Source organism: Lithobates pipiens, unplaced genomic scaffold (assembly GCF_037356315.1).
Source record: "Lithobates pipiens isolate NorthernLeopardFrog02 unplaced genomic scaffold, aLitPip1_a1.2 Scaffold_13, whole genome shotgun sequence".
NCBI classification, from domain to species: Eukaryota; Metazoa; Chordata; class Amphibia; order Anura; family Ranidae; genus Lithobates; species Lithobates pipiens.
This window is the reverse complement of record NW_027507718.1, coordinates 32,292,511-32,317,817: the sequence shown is the minus strand read 5'-3', so window position 1 is coordinate 32,317,817 and position 25,307 is coordinate 32,292,511. Positions and strand designations below refer to the sequence as shown.

General features: G+C 43.2%; 1 protein-coding gene across 1 annotated transcript in view; it reads right to left on the bottom strand.

Annotated features, from left to right (window-relative positions):
* The window catches only part of PTAR1 (protein prenyltransferase alpha subunit repeat containing 1), a 90,703-nt gene that overhangs the window by 49,186 nt on the left and 16,210 nt on the right, over nucleotides 1–25,307 (bottom strand). The window contains exon 2 of the mRNA XM_077474961.1: nucleotides 16,338–16,507. Within this exon, the coding sequence (XP_077331087.1) occupies nucleotides 16,338–16,507 (170 nt within the window). The remainder of the gene's footprint in view (nucleotides 1–16,337; nucleotides 16,508–25,307) is intronic.

Below are 25,307 nucleotides of genomic sequence, written 5' to 3'. Positions count from 1 at the left end.
TAAAATAAATGTATTGACAGATTGCTGGATAAATACTCATTTACATTAGTCTAAACACCAAAGCTTAATTGAGGAACTTAGATTTTCCCCAAGCTGGCCTTAATTTGTCACACATCACCAACAGATGCTGTAATGTTCTGTGCACCATTTTACATTCAGGGCATCTATAAACTCATCAAAGTTTAATGAAGTGCTCCTAGCTTGTTAAGGCTGTGCTACATTTTAGGAAAAACAGAATGTATGTCGCAATTAAATGAAACTAAAAACAGCACTGCCCGATATTAAAACAGAAATCCCAAAAGCATTTAAAAGGTGAGAGGATTATGTCATGAGATGCAGTTTGCCAGTCTTAAAATTAAATTCCAGTCGGGATTTTTTTGTAGAAGAAGGCAATAATGCAGCTTGCTTTTTCTGTACTACAGATAAGTTTTGCCATCACTTTTAAAACCCCAGGCAGTGCTAAGTGGGAGGATCTGCCTTTATTAAAACCACCCGATTAGTCTCAGTGTCTTATTAAGAAAGGTGGTAGTCATAGCATCCCTAGTGTCTGTTCACATCACTGTGTAAATAGTTTGTATGGCACCCAAACAATCCCAAGTTGCAGTGCACTGCAACACACGGTGTGGTGTGATACAAAAAGGCAGAGGATACCATTTTAGGTCTGTTGTGGTGCATTAGGTAGTGTAAATTAACGGACGGCCTTAACACAACTAGAGTTGCCACCTCATCCCTTTAAACTCGCACACATATTGATTACACAAGTTCTGTGGCTGATTAAGGCGGTAATTAAACTCACTTGGTGCCTTATCTGCATTTAATTTGCCTCAGAACCTGTGCAATTCATATGTGTTCGGGTTTACAGGGATGAAGCAGCAATCCTAATTGTGCAACCCACGCAAAAGTGCTAGCATAAGGCGGGTTCACACTGCTGCCATGTCCGAGATCGAATGTGATTCGCACCGCATGGCAGTGCAAATCACATGCGATCTCTGTGCGATGCGATTTCAGCCATACAGATTGAATGCGATGCGAATTCAGCCATACTAACGATCAAACTCGTACAGGACCCTTTTTGGTCCGCAGCAGAAATCGGATTGCATGGGAGTTCACACCATGCGATCTGATTCCTGTCCGAGGTTGCAGATCGCACTGCGATATGCGACCTGATTTGGGGGTGTCATTAACTTTTCACTGACACTCCCAGCAGTTCGCATAGGGCAGTGTGAACTGCTGTCGGGAGACATGTGATGCGGGAACCCGCAGTAGATTTGCAGCGTTTCCGCATCGCAGCAGTGTGAACCTAGCCTTAAACACGATGGATCTGACCAGTGCATATAAAGCCCTAAGGCCCCTTTCACATAGGCTTTCCGATCAGATCTGCCCATCCGTTTTTCAGGTGGACCTGATCAGACACTTAATTCACCTCTATGGAGCGGTGGATGTCAGCAGCGACATGTCCGTTATCTGATCCTGTTTGCGGAATCCAGACGGATGGTGCCCCTATTCGCCATCCGCCCAGCAGATGGGATCAGATTTCATCTGATCTCCGCATAGAGGAGAGCTTTACTCTGACAGGTCCGTCTCAGCACAGCAAGCGGAGACGGACCTGTCATCCACCTGCTGTGGGGATCAGTGGATCGATCCCCCGCAGAGAAAGCGGACAAGCCTGTGTGAAAGGACCCTTAGGGCCAGTTCACACCAGAACGCAGAGTGGGAAACTCGTGTTTCGTCCACACTTCCCACACCACTTTCAAAATGCACTGCAATTGCAATCTCCAGCAGGTATGTCAACCTAACGACAACCCAAAGGCAATTTTCTGCACCGGACTGCATGGTACAGTAGTACCACGCAATCCTACTGCTGCGCATTTTGTGAAGTAGTGCATGCACTACTTTGGTGTGGTTCGGCACGATTTCAGCCCATTAAAATGAAAGGGCAGAAAAATTGCACTCCACGTGGATCGCATCCTGTGCGATTCATGGTGTGAGCCAGCCCTAAGTCTACAAGGATCTCTGAAGTGATATCAATTATACATCTCTTGCAAAGGAGGTCTGTAAAATGACAAAGTGGGTGTCATTGCAGAAGGTTTATCTTAATGCATTCTATGCATTAAGATAAAAAGCCTTCTGTGTGCAGCAGCCCCCCAATAATTACCTGAGGTCCCTCTAGCTCCAGCGATGTTAGAGAAATGTCTCAGCCGATGAGGAGGGGAGTCCCGGACGAGACAACAGAGCGGCGCCACTGGCCCCCACTGCTGTCAAAGTCAGTCAGCCTGCCAATGAGAATAGAAAGGGGGTGAGCCAAGGAGGGACCTGAGAAGAGGAGGATCCGGGCTGCTCTGTGCAATTTTACTACAACAGAGAAGGGAAGAATAACATGTTTGTTAGTTTAATAAAGAAAAATAAAAAATATTAGGACTTTACAATCACTTTAAGCTGGCCATAGATGGTTCGAATCTCAACCAGTTCAACAGGAACCAGCCAAGATTCAAACCATGTATGGGCAGGTTGAAATGTACCCAAGTTGATCGATCAACTTAGGTACAACCAGTCTGCCGGATTGTACATGGGATCATTGCAAGCCTGTGTTGATGGGGGAATAGAACAAAAATCTTTCCTGCAACCCTTGGTTGCAGGAAATTTCTTCCGTCTATGGCCGGCCAAAGCTCTGCGAAGGCTTTTTGGAAAAGCATTGGCCCAATCACAAGAACAGGACATTAGTGTGCTGCTGGCAAACACTGTACAAATAACCCCTGGTTGCCAGGCAACATATGAGTTTGTTGTATATAGATAATTTGAATAATAAAAAATAAAAAAAAAAAAAAAAAAAAGGAAGGGGTTTTTATAGCATGTTAGAAGAGTTTCTGAAAAAATAGGATTTTTATTACAGCTTACCTGTAAAATCCTTTTCTTGGAGTACATCATGGGCCACAGAGCCTTAAGTACTTACTCAATGGGTTATGGGCCACCTTCAGGTGTTGACACTGGTAAACCCAATCAAGGAAGTTTACTCCCTATATAACCCCTCCTCCTTCCAGGAGCACATCAGTTTTTGTAGCAAAGCAATATACATGTATCCCCAAAAAAAAAAAAAAAAAAAAAAAAAAAGAAAGAAAGAGGGGAGGGACCTCCGTGTCCCATGATGTACTCCAAGAAAAGGATTTTTACAGGTAAGCTGTAATAAAAATCCCATTTTCTTTATCGTACATCATGGGACACAGAGCCTTAATAATTACTTAATGGGATGCCCCAAAGCAATGCCACATGAGGGGTGGGAGAAAACAACCCGCAGGGTACACCCAGACTTGGAGGATCTATACTGCTGCTTGCAGCACACTGCGCCTGAAGGAGATCTCCTCATACCTCCTTACATCCACCTGATAACATTTTGTGAATGTATGCACTGAAGATCAAGTTGCGGCCTTACAGATCTGAGCCATGGAGGCCTGATGACGCACTGCCCAAGAAGCACTAACTGACCTAGTAGAATGCGCCTTAACTTGAAACGGGGGAATCTTAACCCCTTAAATCATGAATTATCACTTTCCAAATCCACTTAGCGTCTGTGGATTTCGGCACTGCCTGTCCTTTCTTAGGACTCTCCAGCAGAATAAATAAGACATCAGTCTTACGAATCTGAGCAGTTTTCTTTAAATAGATTTTCACTGCTCTCACCACATCAAGACAATGTAGTGATCTTTCTTCCCTGGAACATGGTTTTGGAAAAAAAACAATGGCAGTACAATATCTTGGTTCAGGTGAAAACCTGAAATTACTTTTGGCAAAAAACCTGGGACAAGGACGCAACACCACCCTGTCCTCATGAAAAATCATATATGGCTCTTTAGAAGAAAGAGCAGCCAATTCTGAAACCCTCCTTGCTGAGGGTATAGCAACCAAAAATACCAACTTCCTTGTCAGAAGGACTAGGGGAATCTGTTGTACTGGTTCAAATGGCTTTTTGCAATACGGACAAAACTAAGTTTAAGTCCCAAGGTTTCAAGGGAGGTTTGATGGGCGAATTAAGCCACGTCACCCCTTGTATAAAACCCCGGACTAAAGAATGCGTAGCAAGTGGTCTTTGAAATAAGACCGATAAAGCTGAGACTTGGCCTTTAATAGTACTTAAGGCCAATCTCATTTCTACCCCTAATTGTAGAAAGGCAAGAATTCTGCCTATGACATATCTCCGAGGGTGCCAACCTTTGGATTCACACTAGGAAACATAAGCCTTCCAGACTATAATATATAGTTCTGGAATCTGGCTTCCTAGCATTATTCAGGGTAGAGATACCTGACCCGGAAAGGCCACGTTTCTTTAGAATGTGTGTTTCAACAGCCAAGACGTTAAATTTAGAGACCGCAAGGATGGAATATCGGTCCCTGAGAGAGCAGCTCTGGCCATAGAGGGAGGGACCATGGGCACTCCTCTGCCATCTTTATGATTTCTGCGTACCATGACCTTCTGGGCTATGCTGGTGCCACCAGAATTATGGTCTTTCTTTCCAGCTTGATCCTGAAAAGAAGAAGTCGAGGCAACAACTGAATAGGGGGGAATGCATAGATTAGTGAGAACTGATCCCATGGGGTCACTAAACGCATCCGTTCCGCATGTGAATGGATCCCTTGTTCTGGCCACAAAGTTGACCAACTTTGTGTTGAACCTGGATGCTAGAAGATCCACGTCCGGAGTCCCCCATCTTTGACAAACGGCCCAATATATTGGGGGGTGAAGAGACCATTCCCCTGGGAATAACTGCTGGCGACTTAAGTAGTCCACCTGCCAATTCTCTACTCCTGGAATGAAGATTGCAGAAAGGCATGGAACATTCCTTTCTGCCCAAATTAGAATATGGTTCACCTCTCTCTGTACTGAGACGTTTGGTGCCCCCTTGGTGATTGATATAGGCCACAGCTATGGCATTGTCGGATTGAATCCTGACAGGACAATCCCGTAACCTGAAAATCCAGGCCTTTAGAGCCAGATGTACTGCCCGAAACTCTAAGATATTGATGAGCAAGATTCTTTCGGTTCTTGACCACTGTCCTTGGACAGTTGTCTTTTCTAGTACTGCTCCCCAGCCTGAAAGGGTGGCATCCGTCATTTCCACTTTCCAGGTGACTGGTGTGAAGGATTTTCCTTTCAGCAGATTCTGGGTTAATGACCACCAAGTGAGGCTTTGGGCCACTCTTGGGGACAGCCGCATTGGTAAGTCTAAAGCTTGAATTGTTTTGTTCCAAGCAGACAGGATACTGTTCTGCAACAGTCTTGAATGGAACTGGGCATAGGGAACTGCTTCGAATGAAGCCAGTCCTAGAAACCTCATGCAGAGACGAATGGAGGGATTGCCATTTGACCCGACCCTCCGCACCAGCTCTCTTATGGAATCGATTGTTGCTTGAGGCAAGAACACCCTTTCCTGGGCTGTGCCTATGATCAGACCCAAGTACTCCAGCCTTTTTAGCGGTATTAAGGAAGATTTTTCTAGGTTGAAGACCCAACCCAAAAACTTTTCAGATAGTTGGTTGTAGTGTGTACGCTTTGCTGCAAACGAGTCACCGATTGATCTATAAGTAATAGATCATCTAGGTACGCTACGACTGTTATGCCCTGTACCCTTAACCTGGCTAGAGGTGGGGCCAGTACTTTGGTGAACACCCAAGGTGCTGTGGTTAGCCCGAAGGGCAGGGCTAAAAATTGGAAATGCTGCTGTTCTAACTCGAACCACAGAAACTTTTGATGAGCAGGAAATATAGGGACATGCAGATATGCATCCCTGATGTCGATGGACACCAGAAGTTCTCTTCCTAGGATAGAAACTACTGACCTGATTGTCTCCATGTGAAAGGAGAAGATCTTCGGGAATTGATTTAGCTTTCTTAGATCTAGAATGTATCTGACGTCTCCATTTGGTTTTGGTACCATGAAAAGATTTAAATAAAACCTCAGACCTTGCTCTTTTGTGGGTATCTGTATGATCACTCCTTGAGATATTAATAGGTCTAGTGCCTGAAACAGATTGTTTTTTCTCTGGATCTTTGGGAACGATTGATCTCAGGAAACGAGAAGGTGGAAAGTCCCCAAATTCCAGCTTGTAACCTAGAGTTACCATGGAGATGACGTCTGAAAATTGCAGAAGTCTTCCCCCCACCTTGGTGAGGGGGGTTGCCTCTTCATGATGAGGCTTTAGGATTCTGTTTTTCAGATTTCCTAGTGCAGGACTTCTTTTGAGCCTGGGTCTGACCCTGAGGTTTTCCTCTAGAATCTAACAGCGGAGGCCGTCGCCACTGCCTAGAGGCAGAAGCCCCTGGCGCAGGGGAAAGAGCCTGTTTAAATGAAGGGCATTTATATTTTCTTTTGACTGGTAAAAGTACTTTACCCAGCAGAAATGGTCTTGATATATTTATTTGGTCTTCTCCAAACAGTCGCTCCCCATGAAAGAGGAACCAAGTTAGGGAGGTTTTTACATGGTGTTTCAGCTGACCAATTTTTCAACCACAGGATTCTGCGCATATGTACAAGCATAAGGCGGGGTGCCTGGTGAATAGAGTCTTTAATGGCATCTATGGCAAAACATAATGCCTAAGGTAGTTCAGCCAAATCCCGAGCTTGTTGTGCAGGAAGCTCTCTAAGGGCCTGTTTAACCACTTACAGACCGGACCATTTTGCTGGTCAAAGACCAGACCACTTTTTGCGATTCGGCACTGCGTCGCTTTAACTGACAATTGCGCAATCGTGCGATGTGGCTCCCAAACAAAATTGACGTCCTGTTTTTCCCCCCCAAATAGAGATTTCTTTTGGTGGTATTTGATCACCTCTGCGGTTTTAATTTTTTGCGCTATAAACAAAAATAGAGCGGCAATTTTGACAAAAAAAAATAAATAAAAAAAAACGCATTATATTTTACTTTTTGTTATAATAAATATCCCCCAAAAATATATAAGTTTAGGCCAATACGTATTCTTCTACATATTTTTTGTAAAGAAACGCAATAAGCAATTATTGATTGGTTTGCGCAAAAGTTATAGCGTTTACAAAATAGGGATAGTTTTATGGCATTTTTATTAATAAATGTATTATTTTTTTTTTTTTACTAGTAATGGCGGCGATCAGCGATTTTTATTGTGACTGCGACATCGTGGCGGACATATCGGACATTTTTGACACATTTTTGGGACCATTGTCATTTCTACAGTAATCATTGCTATATAAAAGCAGTGATTCCTGTGTAAATGACACTGGCAGTGAAGGGGTTAACCAGTGGGTGGCAGTGAAGGGGTTAAGTGTTCCTAGGGGTGTGTTACTAACTGTGGGGGGGGGGGGGGGCTGGGCTTTCATTTAGTGAACACTGATCTCTGCTCCAATCACATAGAGCAGAGATCAGAGTAACTAGTTGCTAGGCAGAATGGAGAAACGCTGTTTACACGGCATTTCCTCCATTCAGCCGTCCCGTGAGACGATTGCGGGTATGCCCGCGGGCGATCGAGTCCTCAGGACCTGCGACCGGACTCACGGGGGTCCCGACCGGCATGCGAGAGCTGGTCGGGAACCGGTTAAGTTGGTTCTTCAGGGATTGGCAGACGCCTAGTGCGGCGACTGCGGGCTGAGTGACGGCACCCGCTATGGAAAAAGCAGATTTTAGCAGGGATTCCAACGTCTTATCTGTTGGATATCTTTAAGCATCTGTGCATTGTCTAAAGGACAAGTTATTATTCACATTGGAAATCGCATCATCAATTGCTGGTACTTTCCATCCTTTGGAGAATTTCTCCTCCAGAAGATTGAGAATTGATAACCTCTTAGGAGGGAGAAAATGTTTATCCGGTTTATCCCATTCCACAAAAATAAGCTGTTCAAGTAATGCATGTGCAGGAAAAGCAAGCAAAGGATGGGAAGGTTTTAAATAACCTAAGGAAGAAGCCCAGTTTTCATGAGACTCTGTTAGAGGCAGCATGAAAGGGGGGGGGGGGGGGATCAAGCCATTTCTGTAAGAGATTATATCAGTAGTTTTTCAGATTGAGAAGCTGAAAAAAGGTTAATCCTCTGCAGAAGAATCATCGGTTTGTTACTCTTCCTGATCGATTGAGGGTAAAACCTCACCGTGGACCCACTGTTCAACTTGCAAAGCTGAAGCGGGGGAGGGGGACCATTACGCTTCCTACCCATTTGAATGGAGGATGTGATTAAAGCCGCTAATCCTTCTTCCAGACCCTGAAGGGAGGAGGAAAGGGCATCTTTGGTCACGTATACAGGTGCTGAGATGTGAGAGGCAGCTGCACCATCAATTTGCTCCAATGACTCACCCCGAGTTGCCATAATTGGCAATTCAGGCGAAGATGACAGCATGGAAATACAGCTGGGAATCCCAATGCCTGGGGGTGAAACCTTTACTCTTTTGGCTGGCATAGCCCTAAGTACAAAAACAGAGGCGCTATACCAATTGCACCAAATTCGCTGAAAATAGTCAAGACTTTTAAAGCTGCTATAAAGTTCAGCCTAGTGCTGGAAAAAATAAAATAAAAAAAAAAGTGTCTTTACTGTATCAGGAATGCCAGTTTTGCAACCCATATGTGTCCCACAGCTCGTGTGTCCCTGTGTACAGGCAGCTTGTTTCCTCCTCATCAGCAGAGGAGAGACTGACACATCTGTATTTATCTATTAGCATGCCGTGCGTCCTTGTGGACGTTTCACGGCACCTGTGTTGGGCTCCGCCTCCTCAAAAAAATCCCGCCCCCTTCTTTTTTCAGCCAGACACGGAACTGAGCAAACAACAAGGAAACACTCAACAGCCTGAACAGGGCATTACTGCAATCAGCAGACTCGGTAGCACCAAAACGTAGGGCACTCTTCAGGAAGAAAAACGCTGGATGGTTTAATAGCTCCCTCTCCGTACTAAAGCAAGAACGCAGAAGAGCGGAAAGAACATGGAGAAGAAATCCCACCGAGGAAAACCACTTTAACTACAAAAGCTATCACAGAGAATTATTGGAAATCAATCTTCAAAGTTAAAAAGGACCACTTCTCATACACAATCGCAACGGCCGCAAACCAACCACGGGAACTGTTTAATCTAGTCAATCAATGAATCCAGTGTGCCTAGAACCCCCAGAAAGTGAATCCCAGGATTACTGTGACAAACTGTTGGATTTTTTCATCAATAAAGTCAAAACCATCAGGGAAACAATCTGTCAGAAGAAAGGATCAGACCTCTGCCAGAAAACACATAGAGAGGATGTCTGCACCAACACTCCCCAACCGCCAAGATTTTCACTATCCCTGATTACCGCGGACACCGCAAAAAAACATCATTAATAAACTGCGTGACAGTACCTCACCTATTGACATCATCCCCACTAAACTACTGAAAGAATGCTCCGACATCGTGGCTCCAACCATAACCCACCTCATAAACAGATCATTCATCGAAGGGATTGTTCCCAGCATACTCAAACAAGGCATTGTCAAACCTCTACTCAAAAAACCAAACCTGGACCCTCAGGACCCAAACAACCGCAGGCCGATTACAAGCCTCAATACCATTTCCAAGATCATGGAGAAAGCAGTAGTACAACAGCTACAACTCCACCTGGATACTAACAAACTCCTGGACCCGCTGCAATCAGGCTTCTGCCCAGGTCATGGAACAGAAACAGCACTCCTGAAGATCTGGGATGACACCCTCGAAGCAGCAGATGACGGAGAGCCGAGTCTCCTCGTACTGTTAGACCTAAGTGCAGCGTTTGATAAAGTAGATCACAACACTCTACTCGTCCGCCTCACAGAAGTAGCCGGAGTCCAAGACCTAGATCTCCAATGGTTCGCGTCCTTCCTAGGAAATCGGTCACAGACAGTGAAACTAGGAAAATACTTCTCCAAATCCCGGGCAGTCACCTGCGGGGTCCCTGAAGGCTCTCCTTTGTCACCCGTTCTCTTTAACATTTACATCCGCCCACTGCTCCAAATCATCAGATGCTCAGACCTTTGCTTCCACTCTTACGCTGACGACACACAACCTTATTTAAGGATCAATGGGAAAAAAAAACACCAACAACAACTTGAAAATTGCCTCAGATCAATAGAGGACTGGATGACCACCAACTCCATCCAACTGAACGAATCAAAAACAGAGCTGCTTATCTTGCACCCAAATCATAAACCCGCAACCAAAACCCCCTGGTCTTCAATAACTGTCTTTGGGCAGGCTATCTCCCCAAAAACCAAAGCCAAGAGTCTCTGGGTTATATTAGACGCACAAATGTCAATGGATGCGCAAATAGGAGCAGTAGTCAGGGGATCTCACCATCTGCTGCTCATGCTTCGCAGACTCGTCCCTTTTATCCCAAAGAAGGACAAGGCTGTGGTAGTTGGAACAATCATCAATTCGCGACTGGACAACGCAAACTCGCTTTACATAGGATTACCTCAATATCAACTTGCGCGATTACAACTTATCCAAAACACGGCAGCAAGGCTGATAACAGGAAAAAAACCATGGGAATCCATCTCTCCTTTGCTGAGGAGCTTACATTGGCTAACTGTAAAAAAATCGGATCACGTTCAAAACCCTTTGCCTCACCCATAAATGCGTGCATAGAGAAGCTCTGCAATACCTAATGGAGAAAATACATCATTACACACCAAACCGCAGTCTTCGATCTGCTAACAAAAACCTCCTCCTCGTGCCCAAAGCCCGGTATAAATCCAAGGGGGATCGAAGATTCGCTGTCCAAGGGCCCCAGCTATGGAATGCTCTACCAATCGACATCCGTCTGGAAGAAAATCACCTGGCTTTTAGGAAAAAACTTAAGACCTTCCTCTTTTAGCTCATGACCAAAGCTCGCCACAGCGCCTAGAGGCGATTCAGTTCGCATTGTGCGCTATACAAGTATTTTATTAATTCAACAAGACAACAGAGCAAGGTATGTTCATACACTCCATCTAGTGGAGATTTTAAGGCATGACATTTTTTCCTTAAATGAAAGAAAAACATCTATGCATTTTCTAAGTTTTCTTCCCTTACCTTGCACTCACCGCAGGATTTTGCAGAATTACCAGAAAATCCAACTTTCACCTAACACAGCGGGCAACATTTAGCAAACCTTCAAGGACGGGAACCGTAAAAACAGGAGTCCAACTGCCTTGGGCTATGTATAAACCCCCCATCAGGAAGCTTGAGGTAATGCAACAAGACCTAAGCCCTGGGTTCCAGCACTACAAAGAGGCATTACAGGCAAAACCTCGTTCTTCGGATACGAGGTCCCAGGTACCATCCATCTTAGGCCTCAGTGGCACTTCTGGATGGATCTGGCTTTTTATGGATGAATTTAAATCCAGCATGGATCCCTCCTGGGAGTTCCTCAGAGCACTTCTTCACTCGTGACCAACAACTAAGGCCCCTTTCACACATGCGGACAGTATGTCCGTATTTCATCCATCGGTTTGCGGATGAAATACGGACATACATGCATCCCTATGGGATAGCGGGTGTCTGCGGATGAACATCCGCCAACACCCACTATTGTCTGCCTCCGCAATTGTCCGATTCTACAGAGGGAGGAAAATCCTATTTTCTATCCGTCTGCAGAGCGGATCGGATGAACACGGACAGACGGTCCGTGTTCATCCGATCCCCCATAGAGGAGAACGGAGAGCTGACAAGGCGGTCCCTGCAGTGTGCAGGGACTGCCCTGCCCGCCGCCACTGGTGTTTTTTTTTTTTTTTAACTGTTTAAATCAATGGGTTTACTTCCACTTTAAGGCTGTGTGTCCTATGATGTATGATAAAGAAAGTGGCATTTAGCTGTAAAGTCCTTTGCAAGGAATTTGTTTTTAAAAAGAATACAAAAACAAAAAAACAGCAAAGTCACCAAGAAGCACAAAATTCCTCTGTTATTCTTAGCACAGGCTTTAGTACAAAAATAGCTTCCTGAACACTTAATCACTTTTTATAACAAAAAGGGTGCCCTATTCATTCAACTACAAAATCTCTCCCCCCCCCCCCCCCACTTTTACAGATATAAAAGGCGTTAGCATGCTACAGAAGAAATTGGGTTGTTAAAATGAAAATAAATAGCATGGTATCACATATAGCACACAGGAAAGAAAGCAACATTTCAGTACACAAAGCTTTTTAAATCAAAACGGTGCCCGATTTGGGAAAGGCTGAGATGTGGTCACTCTAATGGTCTGGGTCCACACAAAGGAGTCTTTGAACTGGGAAAATCAGTAGAACCAGCCAAGTCTATCTTGAGCTGTTCTGTTGAAGAACTGAACAAATGCACCTTTTGTTCTCACGTTAAGTCCACTTTACATTCGATTTTCAGTTTTAACAATGCTATAGGTAAAATATAAACATTTGTTCAGATTTAATGCCTAAGGTTTACAACCACTTTACAGCTGTGTTTGCTTTCAAGGCTATTACTGTATAGATTATACACAGACTTAATTTTTCATACCGTAGCCTTTTAACCAAGATGATGAGTAAGAAAAGGAAGAATCCTTTTTGTCGTTTTTAGAGTTCATTCATGGTGCTATGTTTGTGACCTTCAGGAGCGTAGAAAATAGTTTGTATACTAAAGGCTTCTAAGTATGCCATTACAGGGGGACATTATTCAAACTAGTACAGGTGAATACCCTATTTAACCACTTCAGCTCCAGAAGGATTTGCCCCCTTAAAGAGGAAATAAACCCTCCTGCAAAAAACTGTATAAAATTAATTGTCAGGGAAGGAGTTAGACTAGGGTGAGATCAAGGGGTTAAATGTGTCCTAGGGAGTGTTTATATCTGTGGGGGTAATGGAACTCCCTGGAGGAGGAGACCGATCACTGCTTATAACCAGTATGAACAGCAGATCTCTCTCTTCTCCCCCAACAGAACGGAGATCTGTTTACATTGACAGACCTCCGTTCTCTCTCACTCAGGAGCGATCGCAGGTGCCCGGACATCGCGGCCGCCAGGCACATGCATTAGCTCCTACATCATGCGGTGGGTCCCTTAAAGCGCCCGCCGTACAGCTACAACGATCCATACAGGGGAGCCAACCTTATACTGCGGCTGATCGGCAACTGGTTAAATAGAAATGAAAGGCAAAGCATTTGTTTATAGATATATACACACACACACACACACTTCATGTTGAACCTAGACACTAGAAGATCTACATCCGGAGTCCCCCATCTTTGGCAGAGCAGCCGGAAAAAAAAATGTCAGGGTGAAGAGACCATTCTCCTGGGAATAACGGCTGGTGACTTAAGTAGTCTGCCTGCCAATTCTTCTCAGGGATGAAGACTGCCAATAGGCAAGGAACATTCTTTTCTGTCCAAGTTAGCTGAGAGAATCTTGGTGCCACTTGGTAATTGATACAAGCCACAGCCGTGGCATTGTCGGATTGGATCCCAACAGAACAATTCTTTAACCTGGAAGTCCAGGTTTTCAGAGCCAGACACACTGCCCGAATCTCTAGGATGTTGATGGGCAAGGCTCTTTCGGTTCTTGACCACTGTTCTTGGACAGTCTTCTCTAGTACTGCTCCCCAGCCTGAAAGGCTGGCATCTGTTACTACTTTCCAGATAATTGGTCTGAAGGATTTTCCCTTCAGCAGATTCTGGGTTCGTAACCACCAACAGACTTTGGGCCACTCTTGGGGACAGCCACATTGGCAAACCCAGAGCTTGGATCATTTTGTTTAAAAGCAGAGAGCATACTGTTTTGCAACAGTCTTGAATGGAACTGGGCATAGGGTACTGCTTCAAATGAAGCCACCATCTTTCCTAACAACCTCATGCAAAGGCGAATTGAGGGATTTCTTTTCGAGCTGACCATCCGCACCAGCTCTTGTATGGAGCCGATCTTTGCCGGAGGTAAAAACACCTTTTTTAAGCTGTGTCTGTAATCAAGCTCAAATACTCCAGCTTTCTTAGCAGTTTTAAGGAACATTTTTCTAGATTGAGAATCCAACCCAAACTTCAGGTAACTGGTTGTAATGCGTACACTTTACTCCAACCGAGACACTGTCTGGTCTATCGACAATAGATTGTCTAGGTACGCCAGGAATGTTATGCCCTGTGCCCTTAACCTGGCTAGAAGTGGGGCCAGTACTTTTGTGAATACCTGGGGTGCTGTAGCTAGTCCGAAGGGCAAAGCTACAAACTGAAAGTGCTGCTTCGAATCACAGAAACTTCTGATGAGCGGGAAATATAGGAACAGTGTTAATTTTGGCAGAAAATTTTGATTCAGTTTTAATCTTAGAACTAAAATGGCATTTTAGCTTTAGTCCCATTTTAGTCTTCTGCAATTGTTTTAGTTTTAGTCGTATTTAGCCGACTAAATCTCCATTACATTTTAGTCGACTAAAACTCATTTTAGTTGTCTGAAATCAAATGGGTGTAATTAAATTGTAATGCATTAGTTAACATTTCTTTACAATTTCCAAACTCATTATATACTGCTGGAGTGAAAAATCTCATGTTATTATTTAGGTTATTGAGGTACATGCACTAAAGGCCAGTGTTAATTTTGAAGTCAAATTTCGTTTTAGTCTTAGTCTTTTGTCTAAAATGCCATTTTAATTTTAGTCCTATTATAGTCATCTCAATTGTTTTAGATTTAGTCGTATTTTAGTCGACAAAATTAAAATATTTTAGTCATTTTAGTCGATGAAATTAACATTGACATGTTGGTATGCGTCCCTGATGTCGATGGATGCCAGAAGTTCTTTCCCTTGTAAGATAGACAGAACTGACCTGATCGACTCCATGCGAAAGGAGCATATTTTCAGGAATTGATTTAGATTCCTTAGATCTAAAATGGGTCTGACGTCTACATTTGGTTTTGATACCATAAACAGGTTTGAGTAAAAACCTTGCTCTTCTGTGGGAATCTGTATGATCCTCCCCCGAGCCAATAAACGGTCTAACGCTTGAAACAGGGATTTCCTTTTCCCTGGATCCTTATGAACGTTTGACCTGAGAAAACAAGATGGTGAAAACTCCCAAAATTCTAGTTTGTATCCTAGAGACACCGTGGAGATGACCCATCTGTATTGGATTTCCCTTAGCCAGACTTCTGAGACGCCTCTTCATGATGAGGCTTTAGTATTCTGCTTTGCAGATTTGCGGCCCCAGATCTTCTTTTGAGCCTGGACCTGACCGGTAGACTTTCCTCTAGAGCCTCTAGAGGAATGAAATAAGGGCATGTTTTAATCCCATCGAGAAGAGAAAAAGAAAAATTCTTCTCTCCTCCCATGCGATTATATATTAAAAATACTTTTCTTCATAAACAATAATAAAAAAAAAAACAAAATATGAGAGAGAAAAATAAAATAGAAGTAAAGATTTTTTTTTTTGTTAACAAGAAGTGTAAAGATTATATTTATATCATTGTTATTGAAATGTACTAATATTGAAGTATTATGAAATATATGAAGAAAAGTATTTTTAATATATAATCGCATGGGAGGAGAGAAGAATTTTTCTTTTTCTCTTCTCGATGGGATTAAAACATGCCCTTATTTCATTCTTTACAGGACTGAGTACTTTGCCCCAGTGCTTTTCCCAGGGGGGGTTCGCTCCACTGTCCCACCTGCACTAGGGGTTTGATCTGTTTTTTAACACCTTGCAGCTTTTTCGGCCATCTCTGCTGGGGCGACCACACTAGGAGTTCCTGGAGGGAGAATAGCCATCGGCAATATCTATCCTGTCCTTCTGTCGTGTTCTTAACTACAAGTTTCTTGGAATGCCGATTTAACACATTATTTTGAATATGTAAGTGTATACTAAAATATTGAGATATATTATGCATGTACGTTTAATAAATAGAATATATATTAGAAACAATCTTTTTCTAATAGACCTTCTTTATAGGTATACATACCCCTGAAGAAGGAGATTGTTTCTCCGAACCGCATAGGGTATTCTAATCAATTAGTGTGTATACAGATTAGGGTATTTATGCATTCCTTGTTGTATCTGTCTTTCTTATAACATTATTTCAATAAAAACATTTTTGTACTTTACATACTTGATACTGTATATGCCTAAAAAGTCCACCACTAAGTGTGTTCTAACTTTTGAGATGAAGGAAGGGAGATCTCCAGCAACACAGTTTCGGAATTCTATTTTCATTCATTATTTTCAGCCCTTTAATCTGACTGGTTAGCAAAAGGCAATACAGGCTGACTCAGTCTTTAACATACACACTGATAAAATTGAGCTATCAAACGTTTCATTCAGCAAAAAGGCTACCTAGCTCCTACAATTATTCCATTGGGGAAGTGTTAACACTATATTAGTCAAGAGCTATTAACTGCAGGAAACCTTTAACATCAGAAATACACTTACCATCTCTATTAAGCCAAAGTTTCTTCTGGCGATAAAGCAAAAGCTTGTTATGTACATAGGGTAGCAGGAACTTGATACACCAGCTTTCCACTCCCAACTTGTTCTCCACCAATACTATAGGGCTGCGATTATACTTGGCTTCGGGGCATGGAATTAACCCAATTTCATCTCTAAAAAAAATAAAACACACAAAAATGATATCATCATCAACAATTCAGTCAACACAAAGAGAATATTACCAGAATGATTTTCTGTGTTAATGGGTAGAAACTAAAGGGTTGATATACTAAAACTGGAGAGTGGAAAATCTGGTGCAGCTCTGCACGGTAGCCAGTTTCTAAGGCCTCATGTACACCGCTGCTGGTAAACAGATTTTTTCAGCTGCCCCTGAGCTGTCCTTTATGTTATCTGATCAGTACATGTGCATTATGTCGTTTATAGTCATTTCTAGGCAGTTGAGTTTAGAAGCGTTTTTGCAAAGCAAAAAAAACAAAACAGGTTCAGACGGATGTTCAGAGGCATTGGAAATGCCAAATGCCTGTAAATGCTGCTAAACACAGTAACTCACGTTTAGCAGAGTTTTGTTTAGACGTTTTTCATTTTAATAAAAAAAAAAAAAAAGAAGAAGATTTCTTTAAAAAAACGCTTCTAGACGCAAATGTGGCTAAACGGTTGTTTTTAGACGTCAGTTTCTAGTTGGCAAGTTAAATCGTTCAGGAAAGGTTAAACAACGTCCAGTATACATGAAGCCTTACTTCCGCTTGTTCGAGCACTTGTAAACATCAGATATAAACAATATTGTGTGTACTTGTCTCAACTAAAAGCACTATGTCTCATTTCTGTCTGCTGCTTCGTTCCTCTGCCATCTACATGAATCACATCTGACAAGTTTTCCTGACACAATTGAAAAAATGGTGACAGGGGAAGAAGCTCCACCTGATTGACAGCCTCAGCTCTGTCCTGTGTGGAGGGGTGGAGGTTTCCAGTGTGGATTTGATTTAAAGTCAATTTAAATCAGGATTTAAATCACTAGTAAAAAGGCTTGATTTAAATAAACTCATTTTAAATCATAATTTTTAACCACTTAAGCCTCGGACCATTTTGCAGGCCAAAGACCAGAGCACTTTTTGCGATTCGGAACTGCGTCACTTTAACTGACTTGCGTGGTCGTGCGACGTGGCTCCCAAACAAAATTGACGTCCTTTATTCCCCACAAATAGAGCTTTCTTTTGGTGGTATTTGATCACCCCTGCGGTTTTTATTTTTTTCACGATCAACAAAAAAAGAGTGACAATTTTGAAAAAAAACAAAAAACAAACATTTTTTACATTTTGCTATAATAAATATCCCCCAAAAATATATATATAAAAAAAAACATTTTTTTTCCTCAATTTAGGCCGATACGTATTCTTCTACATATTTTTTTTTTTATTACCAAAAAAAAAAAAAAAAAAAAAATCGCAATAAGCCATTGATTGGTTTGTGCAAAAGTTATAGCGTCTACAAAATAGGGGATAGTGTTATGGCATTTTTATTAATATTTTTTTTTTTTTACTAGTAATGGCGGTGAAGGGGTTAACCACTAGGTGGCAGTGTAGGGGTTAAGTGAGCCATGGTGAGTGTTTCTAGCTGGGGGGGGTGGGGCGTGGCTGTGCATGACACATCACTGATCTCTGCTCCGATCACAGGGAGCAGAGATCAGCGACACTGTCACTAGGCAGAACGGGGAGATGCTTGTTTATATTAGTATCTCCCCATTCTTCCTCCCCGTGAGGCGATAGAGTTTGCGGGACCTGCGGAGATTGGACTCGCAGAGGTCCCAACCAGCGCGCGTGATGGCACGGCGGAAAATTTAAAGGGATGTACCTGTATGCCCATTTGCCTGTCTGTGCCATTCTGCCGATGTATATCCGCGTGCACCAGTCGGCATGTGGTTAAAGAGCAATTGTAATCTCTGTCCTGCAGCAGCTCCTCCTTGGACCTGCTGTTGACTCACCGACAGTCCCATTCACTTTAATTGGAATGGCTGGTGATGTGGCAGTGACACAACAACGTCTTACATCACGTTCAAAATGAACAGACTTTCGCACGGACTTAGTCCGTTCGTGTGTGGGCAAGTCCGTTCGTTAGGAAGGTCCCACAGAACTCTGCCGAAAGTCCGTCAGGAAGACCGTCGGATCTAGTCTGCCGGAAAGTCCGGTCCTGTGTACGCAGCATAAGACTGCATTCACACCTGAGCAATTTGTTTTCAGAAGTAAGTTGTGGATTTTTACCATAATTTTTGCTGCAATTTTTACCGTGTTTTTTGCCGCAATTTTTTACAGGTCAATAGGTCACCAATGTAAAAAGCAGAAAAAAAGCCTGCAATCTGCCCAAAAAGTTTTACTTTTTTTGCGCTTCAGACGTTTTGCTTCGGGTGACGACACGCTCAGATGTGAACAGGTGCCTTGGAAATAAATGGAATTGTGCCAGCTGGGCGTTTTTGGGGCATTTTACCATCTGAAAATGCTCAAGTGTGATTGCAGCCTAAGGGTATACAACCACTTTAACCACTTGCTTACTGGGCACTTAAACCCCCCTCAGTCCCAGACCAATTTTCAGCTTTCAGCGCTGATGCACTTTGAATGACAATTGCGCGGGCATACAACACTGTACCCAAATGAAATTTCTATCATTTTTTTCCCACAAATAGAGCTTTCTTTTGGTGGTATTTAGTTACAGCTCGGAGTTTTATTTTTTGCTAAACAAACAAAAAAAAAAAAAAAAAAAAAAAAAAAAATCATGTTTTAATAGTTTGTTATAAAATTTTGCAAACGGGTCATTTTTCTCCTTCATTGAAGTGCGCTGATAAGGCGGCACTGATAGGCTGCATTGGTGGGCACTGATGGGCTGCATTGGTGGGCACTGATGGGCTGCATTGGTGGGCACTGATGGGCATAGTTAAGGCGGCACTAATAGGCACAGATAAGGCGGCACTAATAGGCACAGATAAGGCGGCACTGATGGGCAAAGATGGGCACAGATAAGATGGCACGGATGGGTGGCACGGATAAGTGGCACTGATAGGTACCACAGATAGATGGGACTGATGGGCACTGATAGGTGGCACTGCTGGGCACTGATGGGCGGCACTGCTGGGCACTGATGGGCGGCACTGGGGTGCAGCACCTTTGAGGCAGATTGGGTGGCACTGTGGGTGGCACTGTGGGTGGCACTGTGGGCATTATGGGCACAGACGGGGGGCACTTACTTTTACTTTGTTATATTTCAGGATGGCACTGCGGGAGGCAGGTGGGCACTGGCAGGTGGCATGTGGTGCCTTTCATTGCTGGCCGTGATCGGGACTGATGTCCCGATCACGGCCGCCGGTGATCGGCTTTTTTTTTTTCTCCTCGCGCTGTCAGCGCGATTACCGGCTCCGTTCTATCACATGATCAGCTGTCATTGGCTGACAGCTGATCACGTGATAAGGGGTCGGGATCGACCCCTTACACGGATCGGTGATCAGGCGAGTCTCACGGACTCGCCGATCACAGAGCGCGCCGCGCGCGCCCCTCAGGGGGCGTGCAGGCCGCTCGTAACCAGGACGACGTCAATAGACGTAGTCCTGGAAATCTAGGTCCGCGCTAATGCCGTCATTCGGCAATAGCGCGGTACCCAAGTGGTTAAGCTTTGACAAAAAAATTGGAAGCTGATTTGTTTCTATGCAGAGCTACCCCAGATTTTGAACGCTCCAATTTTAATAAATCAAACCTCAATAGTCCAGTTACAACTCAATTTTTGTATTAGAGGTATATGTGCCTGATCTTAGAGGAGGGCAGGGGGGTTGGCCATGGGGTTAAAGAAAACTGTACACGTATGGCTGCCTTGGTGGGAGATAACATGTAACATACAAACTGCAATCTTGCTGTCTGCTTAACACTGCGGAGCGGTTTTCTGCATTTCAGAAAGCTTTGTATAGGCCTCTTTTAAAGGATGGAAGTACATAGCATCAATACCCCATGTCATAGATTGGATCACAAGATAATAGTTTTTACTCAGCTATGCACATTTAAAAAAGGCAGCAAGTATACTCAATACATGTAAGCTCACGTATTATATTCTGTCTTTTAATAGGTTTTACGCCTTTTGTCAGGTTACTTCAAAATAAGCAGCGAAGGCTAAATAAGTGTCACATAAAACACATGTAAAAACTGGCAGACATTTCCATGGAATCTTAATTACAGCACCTAACACTGACTACCAGTCTTTTTTGAAATCTAGCCAGATTCTCAAATGTCCATTTCAGATAAACAAGTAAACAACATGCTTGCGGTTTAGGGTAGCAGATTGTGCAATAATCTCACACTGGTCCACCAGCAGTGCACACCCCTAGTGTCATACCCCCTACCCTCGCTTTCTGATCTTAAGAACATGCAGACGAACCAAGATTCTTATATGTGTGGACACCTATTGTAACCAAATGTTGGGTCTTTAGGAACAATTCGGGGAAATTCTGCATTATCCCATCTAACTGTAGAAGGCAAAGATGCCACAATCATATGTTACAGTGGTCCAGACTAATTGGAATCAATCTGCAAGGGGTCCTATTATGTCTACTGATGCCAAGACTAATTCTGGAAAAAAAAGATAATAAACACTTTGGTAATTAACTTTATTGGGGTAATTGCAGCTTACAGTATTTTATCACAAAGAAAGGGCCAATAAAACATTTTCTGAAGAAATGAGCCGTAAAATTATGTAAAGAAGTGTTGTCTTTATCAGCTGGAAAATAGCTGGGACATCATTTCGTTTAAATTCTTAGAGTCCAAAAAAAAGACTAGTTGACACATCTGATACGAGGGTTAATGGATATGGTCATTAGAGGTGTGCTTACACTGCATTAGCATTGACTTGTGTAGGGAATAGCAGTACAGCACAGAATGATCATTTTAACCACTTGCCTACTGGGCTCTTTTCAGGCCCATTTTCAGCTTTAAGTGCTATCGCACCTTGAATGACAATTGCACAGTCATGAAACACTGTGCCCAAATTAACCGCTTGCCGACCGCCTCCTGTACTTATACGTCGGCAGAATGGCACGGCTACCTGTACATGACTCTGAATTTACCACCATGCATGCGCGCCTGCAGCGAGCTCCGTGACCGTGCCCGCAGACTATGTCCGCAATCGTGTCACAGAGCTGAAGAACAGGGAGATGCCGATGTAAACACAGCATCTCCCCGTTCTGCCTAGTGACAGGACACTGATCGTCTACTCCCTGTCATCGGGACTGTCGTGTCACTGCTAGCCCATCCCCCCCATTGTTAGAATCACTCCCCAGGACACACTTACCCCTCTCCCGCCCCCTAGTGGTTAACCCCTTCACTGCCAGTGACATTTTTACAGCAATCAATGCAATTTTATAGCACTGATCACTGTATTAATGTCAAAGGCCCCAAAAATGTGTCAAAATTGTCTGATGTGTCCTCTATAATGTCGCAGTCACGATAAAAATCGCTGATTGCCGCCATTACTAGTAAAAAAATTTTTTAATAAAAATGCCATAAAACTATCCCTTATTTTGTAGACGCTATAACTTTTGCGCAAACCACACGCTTATTGCGATTTTTTTTATCAGAAATTTGTCGAAGAATACGTATCGGCCTAAACTGAGGAAAAATGATATATTTTTGGGGGATATTATAGCAAAAAGTTACGCTTTTTTTTGTTTAGAACGCAAAAAATAAAAACCACAGAGGTGATCAAATACCACCAAAATAAAGCTCTATTTGTGGGGGGAAAAAACAACGTCAATTTTGTTTGGGTCTTTGGCCAGCAAAATGGGGCTTAAGTGGATAAATAATTATCCATTTTTTTTTTTTTTTTTTTTTTTTTTTTTAAAACAGATAGAGCTTTATTTTGGTGGTATTTAAAGGGGTTGTAAAGGTAAATGTTTTTTCACCTTAATGCATTCTATGCATTAAGGTGAAAAAACATCTGACACTGCCGGCGCCCCCAGTCCCCCCGTTTTACTTACCTGACCCCTCGAAAAAAACGTGCTCGCCCCCGCCGTCCTCTTCGCCGCTCAGCCTGGCCGCTGATTGGCTGGAGTGGATGGATTGAAAGCAGCGCAGCCATTGGCTCGTGCTGCTGTCAATCACATCCAATGACGCAGCGCGCCGGGGGGCGGGGCCTTGTGATACAGCGAACGGCTATAGCTGCCGGCTGTATCACGGGAGCGCGCCCACAAGTGCTTCTCACCAATGCGAGGGAGCTCGCATGAACGTGAGAAGCACCTGCGGGAGGAAGCAGAGACAGCCGCCGAGGGACCCCAGAAGAGCAGGTTCGGGGCCACTCTGTGCAAAACGAGCTGCACAGTGGAGGTAAGTATAACATGTTTGTTATTTTAAAAAAATAAAAATTTTTGCTTTACAATACCTTTAATCACCACCGGCATTTTTAATTTTTTGCTAAACAAAGAAATTTTATTTTTTTGCAAATAAGTAAAATTCTTCTTCACTGATGCTCTGATGAGACTGCTCTGTAAAGAGGGCACTGACATGCTGCACTAATTGGCACTGATGAGGCTTCACTGATGGTGCCCTGATTATCAGAGTAAATATGTGCTGTCACAGGGTAGCCGGTTATCAGCTTTCCTTTCCTCACACAGTAACAAAGCTGAGGAAAGGAAATGCCAATAACCAGCATTTATTTACATGGGATTGGACACAGCTGATCACATGGTAAAGGGCCGCTGTGATTGGCCCTTTACCTCAATCTGTGATCAGCTGTGTGCAACAAAATTACCCAAATACAGTTTTTCAAACTTGCATTTAACACATCTAAAAATGCAGTTTCATGTGTTAAAGTGATATTAAAAGTTCCTCAAAAAAATAAAACAAACATGTTATACTTACCTGCATTGTGCAATGGTTCTTAACAGAGCAGCCTAGGGCTGCAACTAACGATTATTTCCATAATCGATCGGCCGATTATTTTTTTCGATTAATCAGATAAAATCATATTTAAAAAAATAAATAAATAAATAAAAAAAATAAAAAAAACGCACAATGTAAAAATGAATCAATTATCAAATGTTGATCTATAAATTATACCACGCGATGAATATATATCTCAGAGTGCACAATGACTAAATAAAAAAGCCAATACTATTAAAAATATATATATGAAAGAACGCTTGTCGCAATTGAATTTAAATTGTGCAGATACAATAATGCAAATATTAGTCCTCTAATTAACAAGATTTGCACATTGCACTTTGCACAGATTTTACAAAAACATACCCACTAATTTCATTTTCGTATATTTTACATTTCCTGGGGTTATAAAACATCAGAGTAGAGCGCTTTTACTACCTGTATTTATAACATTGGTATACTGTTCCAACTTTTTGTTGCGAGCCTGGGGTAGTGGCAGCCCTCTTATATCCACCGTTCTTTTGCAGCTTATCCATAGCGCAAACCCCCTTTTTTCTGTTATTATCTGTCCAACTCCGCCCGCAAGTCTCCGCCCGCTTCAGTCCATACTTTTTCTCTGCCGCTAAAGAAATATCCTGCGCATGCGCTGTTAATAGCATTGAAGTGGCGCATGTGCGGTAAAGGGCCGCCGTCAGCTGTTTCAGTGACGGTGTAGTGTCATATTTTGTTGCCTATCACAGAATGCTACGGAAGTGACGTTGCCGCCAGAAATTGCGTACTGCGCATAGCGTTCCAAACACTCGCACCGTGCATTCCAACATAGTTTCGGCAATACGGTTCAGCGAAACCATCACATAATGTTACGGAAGTGACGTTACAGACAACACAAACACTGGGCCGTGCGTTACAACACTAATACTTCCCTTGTTACCTAGTATCATTATTTACCAACCATGCTGAGCTACGTGCCGTGTTAGGTTCTGCATTGCTGGGACTTGTAGTGCCTATCCTGAGCTACCTGCTTCAATGTCCTCATCCTTATCCCTGTGCTTCAATGTCCTCATCCTTATCCTTCAATGTTCAGTGTCCTCATCCCCATCCCCGAGCTTCAATGTTCAGTGTCCTCATCCCCATCCCCGAGCTTCAATGTTCAGTGTCCTCATTGAAGCAGGGGGATAAGGATGAGGACACTGAACATTGAAGCCCGGGGATAGGGATGAGGACACTGAACATTGAAGCATGGGGATAGGGATGAGGACACTGAACATTGAAGCATAGGGATGAGGACACTGAACATTGAAGCCCGGGGAAATTGAAGCCCGGGGATAGGGATGAGGACACTGAACATTGAAGCCCGGGGAAATTGAAGCCCGGGGATAGGGATGAGGACACTGAACATTGAAGCAGGGGGATAGGGATGAGGACACTGAATATTGAAGCACAGGGATAGGGATGAGGACACTGAACATTGAAGCACAGGGATAAGGATGAGGACACTGAACATTGAAGCATGTAGCTCAGGATAGGCACTACAAGTCCCAGCAATGCAGAACCTAACACGGCACGTAGCTCAGCATGGTTGGTAAATAATGATACTAGGTAACAAGGGAAGTATTAGTGTTGTAACGCACGGCCCAGTGTTTGTGTTGTCTGTAACGTCACTTCCGTAACATTATGTGATGGTTTCGCTGAACAGTATTGCCGAAACTATGTTGGAACGCACGGCACGAGTGTTTGGAATGCTATGCGCATGCGCAGTACGCAACACAATGTTCAGTGTCCTCATTTGACGGCTGTCAAATAAAAACCATTTTCAGCTTAGGCCCTATTCACATCTGTGCATTTTGGGTTCTGCTTTTTTGATGCATTTTCATGAAATTGCATGCAATTTCAATGGTAGTGCACCTATATTGCGCCGCACCAAAAATGCACTGCCCAGATGTGAACCAGCCTTGTTTTAATGCGAAGCCTATACCATGCAGAAGGTTACATTTGGAAGAAATTGTAACCCTTCACAGGATTACAGAATTACTTTAGATATCTGCTCTTT